Raw genomic sequence first — 20,173 nt, 5'->3', positions numbered from 1 at the left:
AATATTATATGACCCAGGAATTCTATGCAAGTGTACAAGTGATGCTATGACTTACCGTATTAAGCATCTGCTCTGTGTTGGGTATCTTGACAGCTGCTGGGAAAGGGGAATAAAACTCAGGCCCTATCGACAAGAATTTACAGTCTGCTAAGGTGATGGATATGACCTTTCCAGTTCTCCCAGGAGTGGTAAAGGGTTTGTCTAGTCGTCTGCTTTCTCTTACCCAGATGGCTGGTGAGAAAGGCAGCTGAGGCCAAAGAACAGTTTTCCAGGAGAAGATCTATCCTACAAATAGCACAGCCCTGAGTATAAAATTCGTGCCAAAAAGAGAAGCAGCCAAGTGGGATGTGATTATTTTAAATAGAAATGAAAGCTCTGTATTTATGTCACTTAAACATTGTTCAATTCACTCTGTGATGCCTTTGGATAGTGGAGCAACAACCATAGAAGACTCATCAAACGAATTATAGAAGGAGCAGCCAGGTACCAGAGTGCCCTTATAAAACAAAAATCTCCCAATCCAACCCCATCCACAAATGCTTATTAGTCTTTTTCTAAAAATAATTCTAATTTACTTTTTTTGAAAAAGATGTTTCTCCTGAAGATGTAAAAAACCTGCAATTTTACTTACGAGGTATCTGTAAGCCTTGCTTGCTTTGCAGTATTATGACATCATAGCATCCTGAACAAAATAACATATTGGAACTCACAGAAGGACTTCCTATCTCTGCAGGACAAGTGTAATTATAAAAGCTTCTAGGCACACAGATAAAATGTTAACACTAGATGGGGTCTCACTTTGTTGCCCAGTCAGGTCTCAAACTCCTGGCCTGAGGCAACCCTTCCTCCTTAGCCTCCCAAAGTGCTGGGATTATAGGCATAAGCCACTGCACCCAGCCACTAAACCTTATTATAAGAGGTTTTTACATTTAAAAAATCCACACGGAAGCAAAGTCAATTAAATTTTATTTCAACCAAGAATATAAAATAAATGCAATGTAATTTATTTTAGTTTTAACAGTCATTTCAAAAAGGAAGTCAGGTCAACTCAAAAGCAGGAAACCCTCGCTCCAAAGCAGTAGCTCGTCCTGCACCCCATGGAGCAGGCCTTGTTGGGGCGCAGCGGCTCTAAGCACAAACCTCGCAGTGGAGCACGAAAAGCTACAGTCATCTCTATAATCATATAAAGGGGGATGCGTGCAGAAAATGACTGAAAAAAGAGACAAGAACAGGTACACTTCACAAATAGGAATTATAGGAATATACAAACTAGGCAGTTTAGAAAGGATATACTACATAACATATATAAAAAGTACTTTAAATTGTTGTTAAAAAGGACACCTTCAGTCCAGATTTTGTGTAATACTTTTAGTGTCTACACAGACAAATCTTTAAAAAAATTAAATAGTATTAATTTACTAAATATTTAGGAGATAACAGTGCATTAAGGGTTGGTTTTTTTTTTTTCATATAATACATACATATCACCCCTTTGCAGTGATAGCATAGAAGAGTAAGTATGGCCTTAGGTACAACACATTTTTAAAAAATCCTAAAACAATGAACTTTGTTATAAGATATTTGTGACTATTCTTGAGGATTATGGGGACCTAAACTGCTATGTTTTATATAAAATATTACTTGTACTTGAATCCTTCAAGCCTCTGTTGGTCTAACTGCCATTTCACTGCCTTTCTCTACCACCACAGAGTTTTGGATTTGTAATTTCCATCTAAGTATTCCTTCATTGTATAGTTTCTGCTGCATAAATTTACTCAAAAGCACATCAAGTTGCATGTCTTATTCTCCAACTATTTTTTTCTTTTCTTTTACCTTTAGCAGAGAAAACAGCATCATTTTAGAGGCATAGAGAACAAGTAGCAGTTGCTTTACCAGGAATGAGGCAGCACACATAGGTAAATGTCATCCCTTTCCATTCTTAAGAGTCCATTATGTTCATAAGAGCAAAAGAGTAGTGCAGAAGGCCAAAATTCTAAGTACTAAAGTTTCAAAACCACACAGATACAAAAATATACATAAATCCTTGGTCTTTGTATGTCATTGCATGATCTACTTCATCACAAGGATTGTTTCAGCCTGCCCTGCTGCCAAAGCTACCTTATCTTGAACTCCTCTGTCCTGCAACACTTGAATTCCTTTCACAAACACACACCTCCCCAGAAAGCTAACTCTGAAACTGGTTTGTAACATGGAGAGCAGAAAGCCTTCACTTGGATTCATTCCTTCCTGTCAATAACCCCTCCTATTTTGGGTGTTCCCATAGGCTGAGGGATGCCCCTCCTGTACCCTTGGGGGACATAACAGTATCTAATAAATTTCAAAGAGAAATGCAGTCATTTGGGGATCACAAAGGTAAAGTTTGCCCTCAAAAAGCTTCACAGGTCTTCTTAGAGGTCCCACGGTTTGAGGGCCCTTACATGTGTTAAAAAGGCTTTGTTCCCAGCCAGGCGCAGTGGCTCACGCCTGTAATCCCAGCACTTTGGGAGGCCAAGGCAGGTGGATCACCTGAGGTCAGGAGTTCAAGACGAGCCTGACCAAGAGGGTGAAACCCCGTCTCTACTAAAAATACAAAAATTAGTCAGACGTGTTGGTGCATGCCTGTAGTCCCAGCTACTCGGGAGACTAAGGCAGGAGAATCACTTGAACCTGGAAGGCAGAGGTTGGAGTGAGCCAAGATCACACCACTGCACTCCAGCCTGGGTGACAGAGTGACACTCCGTTTCAAAAAAAAAAAAAAAAAAGGCTTTGTTCCCCTTTAAAGAGAAAGAAAATGATCCAAAACTATTCCTAAGGGTAAAGGGAATCAGTGGGTAGCACTAACCCTGAGGCAAGGAAAGAGGAGAAAAGAGCCAGTACCAGTGCAGGGATAGGAACCCAGTCATGTGTGGAATGGAGATTTCTGGCTATGTCCTGGAGGATATTGTATACTGGGAGCAACTGACGAAATCCCCTTACAGGTTATATTTCAGTTCTGCCAGTAAGAGTCATTATACACAAGGAAAGCAGGGTAGTTCTGCGAATGTATAAGCATAAGAACTATAACAATGCTGCTTATAAAGTATTAAGGGGCATAGTATTTTGGTTTACGTATCTATTTGGGTTTGTCTTCTTTTATTAAAGGTAATCTCCCTTGAGAGCAGGAACAGAGCTTCTATTTTCCTTGCAATTTCCTACAACCACTTAGGAGAGTATGTTCTGCCTACAAGGACCACCCAATTGTTGTTAAAAGGCTGATGTGAACATTTCAAAGATACATCGATGCCTTTTGTGATATTTAATCACTGGCTTTCTCTAAGGTAGACTGACATAGAAACCCTTCCATAATATTATTTACAGAACAGATTTGGGGATAGTAACTACCCAAGTGGGTTTAGAAGTAAACAAAAAAGACCTTCATATTATAAGACAGTTTCACTTATAAGTCAATCACATGGCACAGACATCCCAGGAGGGCTTACTGTCACAGAACAGATCACAAGCTCCTTAAGGACAGAAGTATGCCCTGTCCTCTGTGTTCTCCACCCAGCAGGGCACCGGGCACACAGTGAGGGTGCAGTGAGCATCTGATGACCAACAGCTCTGGACAGTGAGGTTTTAGGGCACACGATAAAACTGCATATAGGCAGCTACATTATGCAGAGGGCTGCTAATTTCTTATTTTAAAAAATGGAAGGGGTAAAACAGCAGGAGACTGTCAGAAACTCCTTCCAATGGAGCACGTAACCTGCTTCATCTTCAGTCTTGATGAGTGTCACTATGCAGACTTCATTATTATTAGTGAGCATTATTATGCTGAGATCAGTAAGGTCCTGGCTGGCTACAGTATCACATCAATAGTGCAAAATGTATACTGGCTTCTGTCTAATCTTATTTTACTTGTGTATGGACCCAGAGTATCATAACCAGGTAGATAAGTTCACAAAGAATAGTTTTTAAAAATGCATATAATTTGCATATACAATAATCAGCTATTTCTTCTAGCTCAAGAAAACATTTAAAACAAGGCTGGTGCTGCTAGTAGCATTCAGAAGAACACAAATTTCTTGCCCCTGACATTACAATGGGAGCTCTAAGTCTTCACATTTCCTTTTGACTCTTGGGAGTGAGGGGCTCCTTAAAGCAGCTAAGAAAGAACTCAGCCACTAATTCATAGAAAATGGAAATGCAAATAATTCACGTTGTCTAGTAGAGAGTCTTATACTATCTGCCCATAGTTTTTAGGCACAATTATTAAGTTTTCTCCTAGGGGCAAAAGAAATCATTCAGTGCAATGAAAAGATTCTTGATAGAATTAAGTTTCAGTAACAACAGCAAAATTATGCATACATAATACATACTTTAAACATGAATAAAACCTAAATTTTTAACATGCTTTAAAAATAGTCACTCTATGTCTAATGCAAATACGAATGGAGAACACTGCTCTTTATTTTAAAAGCAGATTAATTTGCAGGCTTCTACTTGAGTACCCTTGATTATAATAAGTAAGAAAGTTGCTCACGCAGACCCAGATGTGAAGAAACCAATGGTTCTTTAGAGAAGCCGACTTTATGTACAATACACAATAAAAACTTTTCCTTCAAAGGGAAGTAACACGTCTTTTGATCAAAATTACTTCTTAAAGAAATCCTAGTGCAGTTGATACTCTCTTCAGCGTTTTGGTGTGGGCCATCGAGACCATATTTCATCAAAGCTCTTGAAACCCTTTTTAAGGTAGACTTAGCTACATGAAGGTTAAAATTATAATTCTCAATTACTGAATGCTATTCAGAATAAGATGATGCTGGGAACTAAGTTCCATATGAATGATTATATAAAAATTACCACACACTTCAGTTCTTCATAGCATAAAGCATAGTAACTGCAAAGATCTAGGCAGTTTTTGGTTGTAGGTTTCCTCTGTCCCACCACTTGTCTTTTTATTAGACCTTCCCTGAAACTAGATAAATAAGAACGTAACAGTAAAGTACTTTGGGACAGTAATGGTTTCTGTTTAAGACTTCCATGAGCAGAACAGTTATTGTCTGTGAAAACGTAGTGCTTTAAAAGGTGCATTTTTACCTGTGTTGCTAAATCAGTTCATGAAGTATAAAACTATACACCACTGGAATCCTGTTTCTAAAACATTAAAATCCTATTAAAAGAGCTTTGAAAAGATAAACCATAGTGATTGCTACAGCATGAGAAAGGTGCACCAGGAAATCCTTCAAAAAAATGCTGAAGGTTACAGAAGTGCTGGGATTAGATCAGACGCTTTATCAGAGAAGTCACAATGGAACACATGCAGGGAAGGGGTGCTGGGGAAACTTCACAAGAATCTTCTTTAAGTCAATAAAGAAGAGATATCAGTCCTGCAAAATGCTCAGTATATAAGGTTTTCCTCCCACGTGTGTGAGTTTTAAATGGCATCATAGTTTGCATCTTTTTGGTTCTTTTTAATGCAGACATATTGCTGGAGTCTGTGCTCTGGGCTGGGCTGGCCTGGCCCAAGGGGAGCTTGTCAGTACCGGTGGGCCTGGTGAGATGGGTGGTACTGTGAGCTCTGCTGAGACGAGGAAGAGTAGCCAAGTGTGCTCTGGGACTGAGAGGATCCCTGAACGTTGCTTTGGTAATTCAGGCGAGAACTGGAGTGCTAGGAGAAGGAAACAGGAAAAGGGAATTACTAATGGAGGAAGAGAATAACTCAAGATGCTAATCACAGTAGGATAGAGATACAAGCCGTTTTCATCATTAGGCTCCTGGTTCAAACCCACATAGCTGACAGCTAACTTAAGCTGTTAACACATTTTGGTTATTTGAAATGACAGTCTGCCACCACTGTAACCACACATTCTAGCAGGCATGAAGTTTGGCTGGATTTCTGTGGGAGATAAGCTACACTGGAAAGAAAGGAAGAGGGGAAACTTCAGCAGACCCATTTCTCTTTATTCCAATTCTGGGGTGTTAGTTAATAACTGAGATGTGCAAACATGAATAATCAATTTGGCGTACTGAAATCAACAGTATTCATAATGTATACTGACATGCTATTATTTTTCCCATTATAAACTGTTTGGGTGAGGGAGAAAGGACAAGATGGAGGAAGGTGAACAAGAAGGCACAATCCATGTTGCTTCCGGGTTCTTCCTCACCAACTTTCCCACGCGCAGGAAAATGCAGCCCGCCCCGGGAAGATGCAGATCAACCGAGCACGTGCCAGGTGACGTCAATCCGAAGAGATCAAAACTTACCCGGCCACGCCTATGGAGACGCCCCTATCACGCCCTTATCCCGCCCACTGCCCCCCCCTTCCAGTACCAATGCATAAAAGTCCGCCGCCGGCAGGAGCCCGCGTGACTTCTTCGGCCCCCGCATTTGTGGACCGGAGAACCTCACCCGAGAGCGCGGGCGCGACTTCCCTGGCCCCCCACACCTGAGGACCAGAGAACCTCACCCGAGAGTGTGTGCATATTTGCAATAAAAGACTGCCACTTTCTTACGTACTTTGGCCTCATGTTTAATTATTTAGCTCTCCTAAATTAAATTAAACAAAACAGTTGGTGCCGAAACCCGACCCGGGAAGAGACCCTTCCTCAACATCCCCTAGGGGTCTGAGGAACCTCCTCCCCAGCGAACTGGCTCCCAACCCAACCAGCCACCAACACCGAACAAGTGTTCCAGCTTTCCACTGGTGCCGCTCTGAGAATTTCTTCTTCGGTGAGTACTCCCCTTTGTTAACCATCTCCGTCCGTTTCCGTGTCCTTGGCCTAGAGTCGTACGTACGCCCAAGGACATAGCCACCCTGTGGCACAGTGAGGTCTTCAACCCAGAGACGTCCGCCTTGAAGTTCCTCAATTCTCCGTTAGTGGCTCCAGGAGCCCCCGGTCTCTAGCAGCGGCAAAGGACGCTTTGCCACTGCATGAGGTCGGTTTCCATTTCTGGTGCTTAAACAATGGGAACCTCACAATCGAAAATCCCTAGGAACACCCCCTTAAGGTGTCTCCTCCAAAACTTGGAAGCCTTACATTTAGCTCAAGATTTAAAACGAAAGCGGCTAATTTTCCTCTCCACTGTGGCATGGCCGCAGTATAAATTAAGACAACCAATCTCAATGGCCACCAGACGGTACACTTCACTATAACATTCTATTAGATCTCTCTAATTTCTGCCAAAGGCTTGGAAAGTGGTCAGAGATTATCTATGTCCAAGGCTTTTAGGACTTGCGCTCTCGCCCAGACCTGTGTGCCCAGTGTTCAATGGCCCAGGTCTTGTTAGCTAAAACCCAGCCCTCGGCCCCCACACCACAAGCGGAGGAAGATTCTACTTCCATCTCAGACGGGGCTGACGTTCCCAACCTACCAACCCCTTCCCTATGCTCCTCCTACCGCCCCTCCCTCACCCACTCCTCTTACCTCTCCCATTTCCGCCCACACTCGCTCCAAGACCGCGGTAGGGGCCCCCACTAGTCAGCCCTCTACCAGTCAGCCTGCCCCAACCCCCTCTACCAGTCAGCCTGTCTTAACCTACCCTACTGGTCAGTCTGTTCCAACCTCCCCTGCTAGTTTGTTGGCCCCCCTCCGAGAAGTTGCTGGAGCTGAGGGCGTGGTTAGAGTCCACGTCTCCTTTTCCCTGGCTGACCTTTCCAAAATTGAAGAACGACTCGGCGACTTCTCAGCCAACCCCACCCAATATTCCAAAGAGTTTTGATACCTAGGCCAGGCATATGACCTTACCTGGCATGACTTACATGTCATTCTTACTTCCACTCTTAACCCAGAGGAAAGAGAGTGCATTCTTGCAGCCGCTAGGCAGCATGCAGACCAGTTACACTTAACTGACCCGGCCAGCCCAGTAGGCGAACAAGCTGTCCCATCTACAGATCCTGAATGGGACTACCAACCTCAACAACCCGGGCGTCGTAGAAGAGACCTTATGATACAATGCCTCTTAGCTGGCATGCAGGCAGCCTCTAACAAAATAGTAAATTTTAATAAGTTACGGGAGGTTATTCAATACTCAGAGGAAAATCCTGCCTCCTTTTTAAATCACCTTACAGAGGCACTTGTCCAATTTACCCGACTGGATCCTACCTCTCTGGCAGGAGCTACTGTCCTTGCCAGTTATTTTATTTCCCAGTCGGCCCCTGACATCTGAAAAAAAAAATAAAAAAGATAGAGGATGGACCTCAAACCCCCATTCAGGACTTAGTCAAGCTAGCTTTCAAAGTTTTTAACTCTAGAGAAGAAACAGCTGAGGCTCTTCAACAAGCCAGAGTAGAACAGAAGGCCGCCCTTCAGGCACAAGCTTTAGTGGCTGCCCTCCAACCCGCGTTGCCCACTTTGCCGGCAGGGAAAACCAAAGATAAGTCTCCTGCTATAAATGTGGAGACGCAGGACGCTGGGCAAACCAGTGTCCCCAGGCCAAGCCGGCCACTCCATCTGGTCCATGCTTTAAGTGTGGCACAACTGGGCATTGGGCAAAAAGGTGTCCAAATCCTCGCCCGCCTACCACACTGTGCCCAACCTGCCAACAGGAGAGACATTGGAAGTCTGATTGCCCCGCCAGCAGGGCAGGCATTGCGCCTCAACGTGGTGCCTCTCCTCAAAGGCCGGAAGGCTCCTTCCAGCTCCTACACCTGGACGACGACTGACGGTGCCCACACTCAGAGACCCCGGTCACCCTCGCCGAGCCTAGGGTAACTCTACAGATAGTGGGTAAGCCAATTTCTTTTCTCATCAATACGGAGGCTACCTATTCTGTTTTGCCAACCTATGGAGGTCCTAGCCAGCCATCCACTATCTCAGTAGTTGGGGTAGATGGTAAACCGTCTAACCCTCGCCAGACCCCAATGTTAAGTTACTGCCCGGACTATGCATGCTTTGCCCACTCTTTCCTCATCATGCCCTCTTGTCCCACCCCCCTCTTGGGACGAGACATCTTAACCTAACTCAAAACATCTATTCCCCTTCCCTTTCTCCAGGTGACCAGGTTCTACTCAAGGATCAACAACCTCCTCAAATTCTCCCGCTTTCTCACTATTCTCCATCTCAACTTAACTGAATTTCCCCTCATAGACCCTCTAGAAACCTTCCTTCCCGACCCTTCCCCCGACCACTGGGTTTCCCGACTTTTTACTCTCATAGAAGACCTAGCTTGGCAAGGTGCCCTTTATGATTTCAGCAATGTTGAACTTACCCTCTACACCTTTGTTACCACTATTATGGTTCACTCTAATTATTCCTGCTAGCCTTACTTATCCTAAATTTGTATGAAGATTTTCTATAACTGAAACCTGGTCTACTGACAACCAGGTCACTCACAAACGCAAGGTACTGCAGATTGCTCCCCCCAAGGCTGTCAAGCTGCCCTCCTCCTTAACTTTCATCTGAGTTCTGTCGGCAACTACGACCGCCCAGTCATACGTTTCTTGTATGACCAAACTGAATATAAGTGTAAAAATGACTGGCAAGAGACCAACCTGGGGTGTCCTTACAACTATTGCAACATGCATGAGATAGGTTTAATGGGTGCAAATGGCATTTGCACCCCCAATGATCGACCTTTTGTAAGAAACAGAACATCAGGAGGATACATTCTTAATATTAAGGATCCCTGGGACCCCCGGTAGGCTCAGGGAGTTAAAGGTTGGACTATATGCAACATCTTGGTCCTCATATCCCACCGCAACCCTCCAAATAGAGTATACGTGCAACAAGTACACCTCCCTAAAAGTAAACAAGTATATCTTCCTAAGAGTGTACAGGCCCTACAAAATTTAACCTCTGTTGTAAAATCTTATGAACAGAAAATACAGAAGCTGTTAAGCCCCCCAAGTCCCCCTAACAAGGAGGACCCATTCTCATGGCTAATACTTATTCGCCAGGGACTTGACTTAACCCAGGCTGCTGGAGTAAGGAACCTCTCCCACTGCTTCCTTTGCGCTGCACTCGGAAAAGCTCCCTTAGTGGCAGTCCCGCTACCAACCGCTTTCAATATCACCACCGACTCTACCAGCTCCTCTCAAGCAACATCCTTGCCTCAAGTCCCATTATACCGTAATCCAGAGTCAAACCCTTCCTTTTTGCTACTCTACTCCAAACTCTTCGTGGTGTGATTGCACTCAAGCTCCCAGCAGGACCCAGACAGCCCCCCTTGGAGGCTACTTTTGGTGTAATTATCGGGGTTTCCCTAGCATCGTCCCTAGTAGCTTTAGGACTTGGAACAGGGGCCCTCACCCACTCGATTCAATCCACACAGACCCTCTCCACTCAGGTCCAGGCAGCCATAGAGGCTTCAGCTGAAAGCTTAGCCTCTTTACAACATCAAATCACCTCAGTGGCCCAGGTAGCAGCACAAAATAGACGGGCATTAGATCTTCTTACTGCTGAAAAAGGAGGAACATGCCTCTTCCTAGGAGAGGAGTGTTGCTACTATGTAAATGAATCAGGCCTGGTTGACACCAATGTCCAAACATTAAACAAAATCAAAAAGGAGCTTCAACAATTTAACATCCCTTAACCCCCGGACCACCGGTATGGCTGCTGCCTGTAGTACAGCAGATGCTTCCATTCCTAATTCCCACACTAATCCTCTGTCTTATGTTATGTCTTGCTCCCATTCTAATAAAATTTCTCCAAGCCAAGGTCCAAGAGATCACCCAAGTCACCTTCAACCAAATGCTCCTGCATCCCTACACCCAACTGCTAACCTCAGACCCTAACTATGCCCCCCAACAGCAGGAAGCAGCCAGACAAAGACAACGGCGCCCCAAATTCTTATAATCAATAAGAGGTTGGACTGTTTGGGTGAGGGAGAAAGGACAAGATGGAGGAAGGTGAACAAGAAGGCACAGTCCATGTTGCTTCCGGGTTCTTCTTCACCAACTTTCCCGTGCGTGGGAAAATGCAGCCCGCCCCGGGAAGATGCAGATCAACCAAGCATGCACCAGGTGACGTCAATCCGAAGAGATTGAAACTTACCCAGCCACGCCTATGGAGACGCCCCTATCACGCCCTTATGCTGCCCACTGCCCTCCCCCTTCCAGTACCAATGCATAAAAGTCCGCTGCCGGCAGGAGCCAGTGTGACTTCTTCGGCCCCTGCATTTGTGGACCGGAGAACATCACCCGAGAGCGCGGGCGCGACTTCCCTGGCCCCCCACACCTGAGGACCAGAGAACCTCGCCAGAGAGTGTGTGCATATTTGCAATAAAAAGACTGCCACTTTCTTATGTACTTTGGCCTCATGTTTAATTATTTAGCTCTCCTAAATTAAATTAAATTAAATTAAACATAAACAACAAAGCTGTGATTAAGAAACCATTATTTTAAAGCAAAGGGTTCTCAGAGGTAGAAGCTAGGGGCATCAGGAGTTCTACCTACAGGACAAAGTAAGGCAAGGTTAGCTGGGGTGTGGCAGCAACATGGGTTTTATAAACTTCAGGTAACATTTAGAATAGAGCAATTGTCATATATGATTGTCCTCAAGAGAAGACAAAAAATGCATTTAAATTCAATGTATTTTTATTACATTAAATGAAACCTTCATCTTCATAGTACCTAAGGCAAATATAAAAAAAAAATGTGTAAAAGGAAAAATCATCTGTAGAATAAGAACAGTATGTAAGAGATAAGCAAAGCTGGAAGTAGTATCTTTGGCTATATTCAGAAGGCTGGTTTTTCTTGTGAGCAAAGTGGGAAAGAATATATGTAATAAATAATATATGTAATTGAAACTTCCTTAGCAAAAATGAAACAGCGAGAAAATTATGACAGTGAAAGAGATCTGATCTAACCAACTCCATCTTGCCTTTAACCTCCAAACTGTTCTTGGTCATTCCTGGGCATGGGCCAAACTAACTTTGGGAGAAATTTAGTTTATAGTTTAAATGACAATAGCCCATCCCAAAACTAAACTGCCTTTATAAAACTACTAAAAGGCCACAAGTTTAGGATTATGAGAAAGGCCTGAATTCTGCTAAGATGAAGGTGTAGTTAAACAATTACCAGTCATTGTTCTGGAGGTCAACTGGCTACTCCCCAATTACTCCTGTAAATAACATCACTATTGTCAGCCTTTTCAGATGTTTTTTCAGACTTTTGCATTTCAGATGACTCCACCCAGACTGAGACTCATGACTCTACCAACCCTGTGGCCTCCACCCAGCAGTGGAGGAAGGCCATTTTTCATACCCCTTTGATTGCATCCCCAACCAAGCAGCAGTATTCATCCCTAGACCCCTGCCCACCAGAGTATCTTTGAAAAATCCTAGCCTCCAAATTTTTGAGGAGGCTGATAATAAAACTCTGATGTCCCATTTAGCTGGCCCTATGTGTATTAAACTCTTTCTCTATTGAAATTCCCGTCTTGATAAATTGGCTCTATCTGGGCAGCGGGCAAGAAGAACCTGTCGGGCAGTTACACTTTGAGTTAAAAATGTAAATGATCTTGAGGTGGCACTGGGGTTTAGGAAAGAACAGATCAGCAAGGTCCTCCTGTTCAGTGCTCAAAGGCTGCCAAACTGGACTTGGAACATCTGGTCCAAAATAACAGGGCACTAAGGTAGTTTTGGTTAAAAACAACTCAGTTTTGGCTGGGCACAGTGGCGCACACCTGTAATCCCAGCACTTTGGGAGGCTGAGCGGGGCAGATCACCTGAGGTCAGGAGTTCAAGACCAGTCTGGCCAACATGGTGAAACCCCATCTCCACTAAAAATATAAAAATTAGCCGGGCGTGGTGGTGGGTCCCTATAGTTCTAGCTACTCAGGAGGCTGAGGTAGGAGAATCGCTTGAACCCAGGAGGCAGAGGTTGTAGTGAGTCAAGATTGGCACCACTGCACTCCAGCCTGGGTGACAAAGGGAGACTCCATCTCAAAAAAAAAAAAAAAAACAAAAAACAAAACAAACAAAAAAACACCTTAGTTTTGCTCCTTCCTAAGTTACACAACTGAATAGTTATGTTGGTTACAGAAGTCTTTAAAAATTCCAGATTTTAATTACATGTTTTATTTTGAAGTTTATTATGAAAAATGTTATTTCAACTCACGTTATTTGGGGCAATTTTGCCATAAAATATAGTGTAAACATGTAAGAACCTAATGTGCTGTTACATAGCTTTTTTAATGACAAGGGATTTTTTAGACAGAAAATAAGCCAATATCCTGCTTTTCAAAGTGCTAACTGTACTTGCTTACAATACATTGATGAAGCAGCCCAAAAGCTTTCAAACTCTACTAATGGAACTGTTGGGGTGCAGAAAACAATACCCCAAAATGAAGGCCTCAGGAGCAAAAGTTTTTCTCTGACCTTTTTGTGCCCTCTTGTCTCACAGTCCCATTCTCCCCAGAGCCAGCCATAGAAATTAGAATTCCCCTTCCCTAAAGCAGGCCATAGAAACCAGAACCCCACTTCCCCAACACCAGCTGTGAAACCTAAAAATATTACTCTAACTTCCCCCCACCTTTCTGTGTAAAAACTGGCCGTAAAAAATGATCTGGCATACCTTGTCTGACTGTAGGTCATGAGACTCCTGTACCAGAGGGGGTCCTGCCCCACACCCGCAGGCAGGAATGCGTGCTCAGTGAGGCCAACAGGAATCCAGACAGGCCGTGCTGGGTTTCCCTGCTCAGTCTATTAGTATCAGATCATACCCTTTCTGTCCAATCATGTTTCTACATGGCTGTCCACACTCTGTTGACCCTAAACCATAAAAAAATGGACAATTTCTGGCCGGGCACAGTGGCTCATGTCTGTAATCCCAATACTTTAGGAGGCCAAGAAAGGTGGATGACTTGAGGTCAGGAGTTTGAGACTAGCCTGACCAACATGGCGAAACCCTGTCTTTACTTTTAAAAAATATACACAAACACAAACACACACACACACGCACACAAATTAGCCAGGAGTGGTGGTGAGTGCCTGTAGTCTCAGCTACTCGGGAGGCTGAGGCATAAGAATCACTTGAACCCGGGAGGTGGGGGTTGTAGTGAGCCAAGATCGTGTAACTGCACTCCAGCCTGGGCGACACAGTGAGACTCTGTCTCAAAAAAAACCAAACAAACAAACAAACAAAAAAAACCGACTACATGAAACACACTTTGAATTTCTGCTTCAAAACCTAGGACATCATTATATGCCCATTAACATACTAAATCACACACTCACCAGCGCCATGACAGTTCCGAGAACACCCATATTTGGCATAAAAATGGGTGGCACCACAGTTCCAAGAAATCTCCACCATTTTCCAGAAATTTTCATGAATATTTCACCCTTTGGTTAAAGAAACCCATAAAGATAGAAACCCAAACCAGACTGCATGACTCTCTATTTATTTATTTTTTTGAGATGGAGTCTCACTCTGTCACCCAGGCTGGAGTGCAGTGGCGCGATCTTGGCTCACTGCAACCTCTGCCTTCCAGGTTCAAGCAATTCTCCTGCTTCAGCCTCCCAAGTAGCCGGGATTACAGGCTTGCACCACCACAACTGGCTAATTTTTATATTTTTAGGAGAGACTGAAACTAGGCCTCATAATTCCTAGGCCTCATAAAACTTAAAAAACTCGGCCTCATGAAACTTAAATTAATAACCCCAGATGGCCATGAATAGCCCCCCCGATGTTCCCGGAACTCAAACAAAAATTCCGGGAAATAGCCTCATGGGGTCTCACCCTGATAACCTCATGGGGTCCTACCCTGACTCATGGGGTCCCACCCTGATAACCTCATGGGGACCCACCCTGACTCAATATTCCCGGAATCAGCAATTCCAGGAAAGAACCTCCTAAGGTCCCGCTCCAACCAATCAGAACAAGACACCTTGCTCAGGCTATAGCTAGACCCAATCATCACGCGCCTAAAGCTTTGTTTGAATTTCGCGCCCTAAGCTGTGTTTGAACTTATGTTTGCATATATAAACAACCTGTAACAAGCACTCGGGGTCCCAGGGCCAACTTAGAGCTTGGGACCCTAGCGCGCTAGTAATAAATAGCTCTCTGCTGTGAATCTCGTGTCGGGTGATCCTTCGCGGCGACTCCTGCCCAGGAGGGAATCGACAGTTCGGTTCCAACAAGACGAGGTTTTGCCATGTTGGCCAGGATGGTCTTGAACTCCTGACCTCAGGTGATCTACCCACCTTGGCCTCCCAAAGTGTTGGGATTACAGGCATGAGCCACTGTCCCCTGCCAGATTCTCTCTTGAGTATACCCACACTCCCCTTTCTTGAGTCGTGTACTTTTCTCTCTGCAATAAATCTCCATACTTTTGCTATTTTTGACTCATCCTTTAATTCCTTCTCCCGATGGTGTTAGGAGCCTGCACACGGGGCGGGGGGTCGAGGTCCCACCAGCATTTGGGGACCTCCCTCAGCCCGCTGGTATCAAGTTTGTACGCCTTTCTGTCCTGGTAAGTAAGCAGTAAGGAGGAAGGGGCTCCAGCCTGGGAAAAACAATGAACAATTGTTCTGAGACACTGCTAGTCACAAACAACTAGTGGGCACGATGACCTCATTTGGCACACAGCTCCCTCCCGCAAGACCCTGTAAACTTCCTTCCAGCCCCTGCTCTTTGCAGACAGCCCCTCCTCTGCTGTGCTGTCTGTTGCAACAACATGTTTTCATACCTTCTGTAATAAATCTGCCTTTCTTTACCCAGAACTGTCTTGTTAAAAAACCTTGACTGCCTGAGACACTGGCCCTAGCTAGTCGCACCCATGACATTTTCTCCAATTAACCTGCCTTTTGTGAGCTGATTTTTCAGCGAACTTGCAGAGGGTGAAAAGAAAGTTTTTCCCGTGGCTCCTAGATGGTAGTATGAGTTGCAAGTTCTGTGTAATGGGACACCTGGCTGCTCCTCATGTCAGCCTCTCCAATTAAATAGTTGAGGTATCTATTCATTTAATAGATATGTTGGAAGGTTTATTATTTTTTTCCACAGACATCAGGACCCAGCTATGAAAGGTTTATTTTTAAGTAAACAGAACAATATGGACATAGAAAAGCATTTCAAAGAATTTTTGAATTTGGAAAAAAAAAAAAAAAGAAATACAGTAATCTGTCTATAATTGACTATAATTGGGTGACAAAGACTCTTTCCTTTGACAAAAGCTGTAGTCAGGCTCCTCTTGGGAGGTCAAGGTTTTTGCCAAGAGGGTTTTGGGTAAGAAAGGCAGGTTTATTACAGAAGGTCTGAACACACGTTGTTGCCTGGGGCAGCGCAGTAGGGGAGGGCTGTCTGCAAAGGCGCTGCAGGGAAGCTTTACAGGGTGGTGTTGGATGGAGCTATGTGAGTCTTCTGCTTGACTAGGCCCGACCTTGCGCTTTCCTCTGTCTTTGGAGAATCCTGTTAGAGCAAGAATCTTGCTAAGCTGGCTTGGCAAAAATCCCCCACCTTTAAGAGCTTATCACCCAGGCCTCCCTTCAGAGCAGGGTGGGGATCAGTAACTTTCCATCCACTGATCCCCACCCTGCTCTTTGGTTATACATCTCCACTTGTCATGTGGGAGTCTGAATTGAGTCCAGTCTTCCTCCCCAACTGCCAGCCCCTCTTGCAGTGGCCCCTTTATGCGCTGCCATGGCCCCGCCTCGAATAAAGTCTGCCTTACCAACTTTAACAAGTGTTTAGGCAAATTATTATTTTTTAACACAGGTTAGTATAATTCAATCAGAGACACAAAGATGAACCAGTATATAGTATTTGCTGCTCATATAACTGGCGGGGCGGGGGAGACAGATTTTATAACAAAATTCAAATATCCTCGTGCTGCTACCCAGCTGGCAAGCTGTTTTTAGTAGATCAAACTGAAGCCTCAATTTGTTTAATTGGAACCAAGTGGAAGTATTGTGTACTCTTCTGCTTGCAGGGATATCCTGAAGAGAAGTTTTTCAGAGAAGTACTTGTGTGGAAACACATTAGTTTGTTGAGCTATTCAAAATGTAAAGGCAGTTTATGCAGCTATTTGTTATGTCTTTCTTGTTAAAGTTTCTCTTTATTGCAGTTCCTTATCAGTGAGTTTATGGTTCCCTTGCCAGAGGTTTTGTTTTCTATTATCTCTATCCTATGCACTCATCTGCAAGAGTTCCCAGAGGGACTGTGGTTCCAAACTTAAAACCAACAAACAAAAAAACCAACAACAAAAAAAACAACAACTTAAGTTTTCCCTTCTTCCTAGATGTTTTCTTAACTTGTTACTACCTTGAAAAAAACGTTTTTTTCAAAATTTCCTATGGTTATCACAATGGGTATTTTTACCTCTCTCCAAATACCAATCCTTAGACTTAGCTCCTCTAATTTCCTGAATTAGTACTGCAATTGGTGTTCTCTTTTTATCTGCATAACAAAAAGTATTTTCTAGTCTCAAAATTATTTCTAAAGAGACTTAACAGTTATTTCAGAGAAGCCTCAGTCTTAGCCCCCTTCTCTTCTTTATCTATGTAGCTACTTCCTCCCAGGAAGAGCGTATCTTTCTGAAGAATGCAATTAATTTTGTCCAAAGTAAGACACCACTCCCTTCCCCTTTTCAATTGCTTATCTATGTATCTTTTTCGGATATGCCAAAACTGCTAAGGCAGCTGTAAGCGTAAAATGATGAAATTTTTTTTTAAGGATGGGGGCACTGGCCTCCCTACCTTCCTCTCCTCAGGGTGTCAGGATAAACAAATCAGAATATGAGATATTTTACAATTACATGAAATATGATGAAAATCTTCCTCTTCATAGAATGCCCTAGAAACAGGATTGTACAAGTTGCACAAATGTAAGAGTTAAGTGTTACCTAACTCTAAAAGGATCTAGGATAAATCTTTTCCCCACTTCATAAAGCATATGAACATTAGACATTCAGGGAGTACCTGATAATCCGAGGGCATCACAGGTCCGCCTGAGTTTGCGCCTGAAGGCCCTAGCCGTGGCTTCTTGTTTGGGGGCACCTGGTTCAGGCCGGAGTCCTGGCTGTGCTGCAACCCTGCTCCGGTGCCCCCGACCCCGGCCCCAGCCCCACCTGCAGTCCCGTTGGTCTGGGTGCTGTTCTGCTGTGGCGGGGGCGCCTGTGGAGGGGCTGCTGCCTGCTGTGGAGGGGCTGTGGGCTGCTGATGCTGGTTCTGCTGCTGTTGCTGATTCTTTTAAGGGGAAAAAAGCAAGCTTGGTATGAAACCAAATTAACAGGAACTTTCTTTAATTATTCGATATGCACATGCGGCTGCTGACCAACCTGGGGGAGCAATCTATGTGGGACACTAGAGTGATGGTGAGGACCGGAGAATAGAGCAGCCAGGGAACACAGTGTTCCCAAAGGGCAAGGCACCAAGCCCCAAACAGGACTCTCAATGAAGTTCATTTAGACTCCACAGTGATCCTCCAAATCAGTCACAGACATCTCACTGAAGGCCACAGGCACATCAGAAATACCTTTCTTATAGCTCATTAAAACAGCTGTAAGAAATCTTTGCAATCATGATTCTGGAAAGGCAGAGCAGTCTGGAGAGTAAGCCAATATATCCAGTTAAGAGGAAAGAACAGAGTGATGCTAGCAAAAGCCAGCCTGCATAAAGGGGTGGCAGTGACACCAAACAAACAGAAAGAGCAAGAAGTGGGAATCCGGGAGTAGAACTGGCTGTGACATACACCGGAAGCTCAGGTATCTGTGAGCTGGTCATACTTCAAACTTCAAGGTACCTTTACAATCCCCAAACTTCCACAGAAAATAAGACACATTCAAATTTAATTAAATGTTAGAAAAGGTAGTTAAACATACAGGAATTATGGAATGATACCTAAGCTATCTTTTTGCCTCCCTCACTCTTTGGAAGTGAAAGTATACAATGCAGTTTATACCTTGTCACCTTTTTCTTCAGGATCATCTTCATTAAGGAATTCTCGTTTGGGGTATGGAATCTGGCAGCCGGCAAATACACTAAAAATCATTAAAAAGAAAAAAACATACCATGATCTAAAATCTGTAATATCCTTACCTTGTTAATTTAAAATTCCAATTTGTTTTTCTTCACTTATTTCCTACTCTTCATCTGTGGCTAGTGTTCAAATCTTGACTGCTGCTAGCTAACTGACACACAGGACATAGAAGTTTCTCTATACTAACTTCATTAGCACCAAAAATAAATTAATTTGTATTTGCCTTAAGAAAAACTGCACCTCTTATAGATGAAAACACAGTCTATACTTGGGGGTAAAAAGGATGGAGGAGTAGAGGGGTTTTGTAGTGCAGTGGACATGCTCTGGAAGACAGATTAACTTCTGTTACCTGCTGGTTTGGCTGAATTTCTGATCCGGCCAATTGGTCTGTAAAGGTCTTACCTGTTCTCAGCTTTAGTTTTCATCGTAAAACTGACAAATGGTCGTTCCTAAAATACTTGTTTTCATTCATACCTCTCTACAGCTTTGCCTGTTTCAAAATGTGGAAGCTTTCTCTTGAGCAGTCTTTAGGTGGCATCGCTGAAAAAGTTAAATACTTCAGTAGCAAGTGCTTCCCTTGCTTTCAAACACCACGCCACCTCCTCAGCCTGGAGCAAAGGACACAGAAAAGACGGGACACATACTCTAATGTTGGCAAAGGGTCCTCCTGAAAATAGGGATCCTGCAGAGCTTGCTCCGAGGTAATTCTCTTGGTTGGATCCATGGTCAGGAGTTTCTGAAGCTAGAGTACACACAGGAAATGCAGAGCACATGAAAAGGTTGTTTACAAGTCAACACCTTGCCTTTTGTAATCCTGTGTAACAGGATTAATATAAAATACATTTTGTATAGCTCACTGCAGATTAAGCATATTACATACTTTTATGTGAAACTGGCAGAAATCATCAGCATTAAAGCCCTTTTAAAGTTCATTTTCTGCTGATAAATCATTTAAAGTGAAGGCTGAAAGACAAGGGTGACATCTCAACAAAAAATATTTAATTTTGCCCCAGCATCCAACAATTTCTTTTGTTTCTAAAGAGGAGGAACAGCTGAGTAAACAGAAGGCGAGAGTTGTGCTGAGAATCAGATTTCAGTCTGGGAGAGAAGCACCTACCAAGAGGAACACTTTGCTGTCAGGCTTGACCTTGTGTTTCTCCATGTACTTTATGAGGCTACTGTTGGCATACCTGCAAGGACACACACAGTCACACATCACTGAGAACGCTCATCCAATTGATATTTTTTAATGACAAGCTCCAAGATTGG

General features: G+C 43.7%; 1 protein-coding gene across 9 annotated transcripts in view; it reads right to left on the bottom strand.

Moving 5' to 3' along the window:
* Nucleotides 1–949: 949 nt before the first annotated feature.
* The window catches only part of CDK19 (cyclin dependent kinase 19), a 217,264-nt gene continuing 198,040 nt past the window's right edge, over nt 950–20,173 (bottom strand). For all 9 annotated transcript variants that reach the window (XM_009206271.4, XM_009206272.4, XM_003898309.5 and 6 more), the window contains 5 exons: nt 20,022–20,094; nt 19,549–19,646; nt 18,827–18,905; nt 17,845–18,111; nt 950–5,653 (listed from right to left, as the gene is read on the bottom strand). In XM_009206271.4, coding sequence (XP_009204535.1) covers nt 5,522–5,653; nt 17,845–18,111; nt 18,827–18,905; nt 19,549–19,646; nt 20,022–20,094 — 649 coding nt within the window. In that variant the 3' untranslated portion in view covers nt 950–5,521. The remainder of the gene's footprint in view (nt 5,654–17,844; nt 18,112–18,826; nt 18,906–19,548; nt 19,647–20,021; nt 20,095–20,173) is intronic.

Source organism: Papio anubis, chromosome 6 (assembly GCF_008728515.1).
Source record: "Papio anubis isolate 15944 chromosome 6, Panubis1.0, whole genome shotgun sequence".
Classification (NCBI taxonomy): Eukaryota; Metazoa; Chordata; class Mammalia; order Primates; family Cercopithecidae; genus Papio; species Papio anubis.
Note: the sequence above shows the minus strand (reverse complement) of the source record. Positions and strands in the feature narration are given on the sequence as shown.